The 4773-nt window shown below is 33.1% G+C and overlaps 1 protein-coding gene across 1 annotated transcript; it reads left to right on the forward strand.

Annotated features, from left to right (window-relative positions):
- Nucleotides 1-338: 338 nt before the first annotated feature.
- LOC132190230 (uncharacterized) lies at nt 339-3984 on the forward strand. The gene is made up of 5 exons (XM_059605151.1): nt 339-396; nt 1208-1325; nt 2184-2398; nt 3175-3438; nt 3840-3984. Exons 2-5 carry the CDS (start codon nt 1236-1238, stop codon nt 3847-3849), a joined length of 579 nt encoding a protein of 192 aa, XP_059461134.1. The 5' UTR covers nt 339-396; nt 1208-1235; the 3' UTR covers nt 3850-3984.
- Nucleotides 3985-4773: the final 789 nt, after the last annotated feature.

The following is a 4773-nucleotide window of genomic DNA, read 5'->3' on the forward strand; positions in this document are numbered from 1 at the left end:
GGGACAATATCAATTAAGTAGTAATTTGATGAGAGTATGTGGACTTTCCAACTAAAAAAAAAAAAAAAAACCTCGTAAGTCTTAAGACTTCACGTGGGTAAAAATTAAAAAAATACAAAATTACTGTGGGAGAAATTAGAATACTCATAAACTATAATAACTCTTAACAATACAGGTAAAATACAGTTGGTAGAAAATGGTGGATTGACAGCCCGTGGCATCCCATTTAAGGTAAATTCCAACAAGATTCTGAATCTACGAAGGTAAATAATTCCTGAATGTACGCCGTAAAAGTGTCCAAATACTTCACGTATTTCATTAATCTCTTATATATAATCAACAAATTAACCTCGTTCGCAGTCTGCAGAGTCCCAACCTTGAAAGAGACACGCCAAGGTAAAGCTTATGGTTTTTTTTTTTTTTTCTTTTTTCTTTTTTTTCTTTCTCTATTTTCATTAATCTCTTGAATACTATTACATTTTGTGTTAATTTTTTGGACCTAGATTGATTCCAATTTTTTTTTTTTTTTTTTTAAATAATTAATATGATATGGAGTTCCTGTTACAATCTGAATTTTCTTTTTAAGCAGATCTTATAATTTTATTTGTTTTGAATTCAGCTCCATGAAGAAAGAAAAACCCTAAGGGGTTACCTTTCTTTGTTTATCAAAATTGTTCCCAAATTCTCTCTCTTTTTTTCTCAGTTCATTTCTTGTTTCTTTCACAAATTTGATTTTTAATTAACATGATCATCTCATGCCTAAACCCATGGTGGATATTGCAAAGAATCGTTGCCTGAATTGTATGTGAGAATTAGGGTTTTTCTTCCAAGGCTAAAGCATGAACAAGAGATCAAACCTAATTTTAATAGGGTTAAAGCCTAATTTTCATGAGGCATATATATGTATATTAACAAAAAAATTTCAAAATCGGAGGCTCGCGCCCCTCGTATTCGGATCCGGATCCAACAATTTACTGATTGAATTACTAGATCGCTCCCTAGTTCTGTCCAATGGTAGATAAGGAATCCAGATTGTTAGCAATTCAATCTCTATGAAATCTATCTGTCTCGATTAGTGGATGGACGGTCTAAAATCTGCGAATTAGACAACCGATCCTAAATATGTATGCCATATTGCTATGATCATAATCTTATAATCGGTCTCATCTCCATAATAATTTTCACGTTGAATCTTGCATGGATTTAGCATCCCATAATTTGTCGTCTCTGGGAGCATGGCGGTCACTGCAACAAATATGGCTATTGTCGTGGGTGCACTCGGGGTTGTCTCTTTCATATTGGGCATTGTAGCCGAAACTAAGAAGGTATTTATCTCTTCTCTTCGTTGTCTCTTTCAAAATATGCAAATTTCTATAACACAATTAAATATTTGACAAAATTATAATTCGATTTACCTTTTTTTGTGATTTTGGTTTTAAATATGTGTTTGGCTTGCAAAATTGCCAAGTTGTATGGGCTCTTAGAGTGCATTTGTCATTGCTATTTCATAAACAACAAATACGATTTTAATCCAAATCACAAAAACATAGATTATTTGGAATTGCGATTTAAAAACGTAGATTTCTTTACATTTTCAAATCGCAAGCCTTAAACCATCTCATGTAAGGGAAGCCAAAGCTTTTATGGCATTTGAAATCTTACTCCGTGATACATGTTCCAAGTGCCATTCACATGAGCAAAGTGATATTGTTGTATCTTAATAAAACACACAAATTTAAAAGCTTAAACACTTAGGGTCTGTTTGGGATTGAGTTTGAGAAATTGAGCTTTTAAGTAAAAAAAATGTTTTTGGGCAAAAGCTTCATTTTTAAGCTTTTGTCAAAAGTGCGTTTTGACTATTTTTAAGCTTTTTGACATTCAAAAGCGCTTTGAATTTTTTTTAAAAAGCGGGTTTTTTTTTTTGTTCAAACGTGCTTTTAAGGTGTTAAACGCACTTTTGAGGTCCAAAAAAACAATCTCAAACAAGCCCTTAACTGCGTATTTAAAAAAAATCACGTTTTCAAATTACAGTTTAAAATCACTATTTTGAAATCACGTTTTTTGAAATCGTAAACCTAAATGAACCATTTGACTATGTGGATCGTCTTTTTTGTTTTCAAATACGTATATATATAAATCCCCTAATAAATTTGATTTTGTGTTGATGAAATTGGGTTTGATAGCCTGCAGCCGGAACCCCAATACCCGGTAAAGGTGTGGTGATTTGCCAGTACCCAGCGAGCCCGACAATTGCTTTGGGATATCTCTCATTTGCGTTTCTTGTAGCTTCTACCGTCGTTGGCTACTTGTCACTCTTTTACCCTTACAAAGGCAAATCCGTTCCAAATTCCTCGCTCTTCAAAAGCTCTACCTTCACCGTCTTCTTTAACATCTCTTTGTAAGTAACATTTCTCTTCTCAACTTTCATATATACCCTCTTATTTTATTTACTTTATAATGTATTTTTATTGGGTTAGCTAGCCAAAGCCGGGGCGGAACTAAAATTTTAAGTTTAAGAGGGCAAAATTATATAAAAACAACTTTTTGAGAGTAAAAAATTAATGTTGAAGGGTCTATCTTATTTGGAGCACCAATTGTGCATGTAATTTCGCCCGAGCCAAAATAGTCGTGTAGTAAAAAGGGTCAGGTGTGAATAGGGCTTTGTTGCTATTTATCAAGAGAGGTGCTAGAGAGCCAAATAAATAAACCTCGAAAATTTTTAAACTGATGTGGCAAGGATTTTTAAATTAAAAAAAATGCAATTCTCTCTCTTTTGTCTGTCACGTCAGTTTAAAATTTTTTCTGAGTTCATTTGTTTAGCTCCCTAGCACTTCTCATTTATCAATGTAGCTCTTTTTTTTATTTATAGATAAAATTTCCTTCAGATTTGATTGGAAGAAATTATTTTAACTCAATCTATTAAATTGATATTTGTCTTTAAAGCAGGACAATAAAAGTCGATACTTGCTAGGTCGGATGTGAATAGGGCTCTGTTGCTATTTATCTATATATATGGCTCTTTGTTTTACAGATAAATTTTTCTTCAAACTTGATTGGAAGAAATTCTTTTATCTCAATTTAATTATTAAATTCATATCTGCCTTTGAATCACGTGATTCTTGCATATATTTTTACGTGCGAGGATAATGATGGTGGTGAAATTGTGAAACCCAGGTTTACAACTGGTTTAGGGGCAACATTTCTGTTATGGCCTACCATTGAAGAACAACTTCACCATTCACGATTTGTGCATCACAATCTGGAAACAGATTGCCCCACTGCTAAAACAGGCCTCCTGGGTGGTGGGGCTTTTGCGTCCCTTGATGCAGCTCTCTTCTGGTTGGTTACCCTTATGCTTGCTATCAATGCACGAGATGACTTCTTTGATGACATTGATGAGGACTCCGTCAACGCTGATCATTCCAACGTTATCTCAAGGTATATATGATGGTGATGATGATGATGATGTGATGTGGGTGTCATTGATGCTTGAAAACCAAGTAATTGTGTCATTGATGCTTGTACAGCAGGCTGGGGGATGGGTTAGTTGTCATAAGGAAGCTAGTGGATCTGTGACTACGTTCATTGTTAATATCATTAATAATTGTGAACAATATTGTGCTTTACAGCTTTCCTTAATTTGATGTTGTTTTTAGTGTCTTCATTGCTTTCTATATTGACTTTCACAGTCTACTACTTGTGAGCAAAACACACACACACATATATATATATATGGGAAACATTTTTCTTTTTTATTTGGTTGTTCTAAAAAAAAAAAGGGTAACTTGGTGAGAGGGTTAGCCCAATTACCTCATTTTGTTCTAATTTAAATACATTAGATTCGCTTGAGGGGCGGGGCTGGAGTTCACGGCGGAGCAAGAAGAACGACATGCGATAGTCAGAGTCCCTTTCAACCTGCCTTGCCAGTTGGGTAATCTTATTAATAATTCAGTGAATGTAAGATAGCGATTGGCCTATCGACTATTGGGGGTCATTTTGTGCACAATTATATGTGTCATAATCTATAATTCGGTTTGAGAATAATGTTAAAAGTTATATTATATTTTATTTTGTTGATATGGTTCTTAGATTTTTTTATCTTTTTTTAGTAAGAGTAAATTGACATTGACACATAATATGATGAGATAATAATAAGATAAAAGTGTAATTTTTAAAATTGATCTTCGTTTTGAAGGCATTGATTCATAAGTTCTTATAATAATGCTAAAAATCACATTTTTATCCCACAACTATCACATAATGTTAAAGTGGCAGTCCTGTATAACCTTTAGATTTATTTAAAAACAAATTGAAGTGTTAGTTGATTGACATTGACGCATCGGCATTAAGTAATACTTGAGATAAAATGTTGTATTACTAAAAAAAAGAAAAAAAAAGGTAATGCTAAAAATCATACTACTACACTCATCCTATTAGACTGATATGATAGGTCCATATCAATTGGATCAATCATTATTATGAAAAAAATAAAATAAAATAAAAGCTTATGAACATTATCACACCAGTCTAATAAAATTGGGGTGAGTAACATTAGTCTTCAAACTCTTAATCAAGAGAATAAACCAAAACAAACACTTTTTAGTTTTACAAATAACATAACACGAAGGGGTTGGCTCAAGTGATGAGGGCTTTGATCTTGGTGGCAATTTTATAAAGTTTAAGGTTTGAATCTCTTTGGATGTAAACAATTATTTGAGACTAGCTCACCAACAAATTCAGGAGTATTACCCAATCCATATGGAGAAAGTGTTT

The sequence above is a fragment of the Corylus avellana genome, chromosome ca8 (genome assembly GCF_901000735.1).
Source record: "Corylus avellana chromosome ca8, CavTom2PMs-1.0".
In the NCBI taxonomy this organism is placed as follows: domain Eukaryota; kingdom Viridiplantae; phylum Streptophyta; class Magnoliopsida; order Fagales; family Betulaceae; genus Corylus; species Corylus avellana.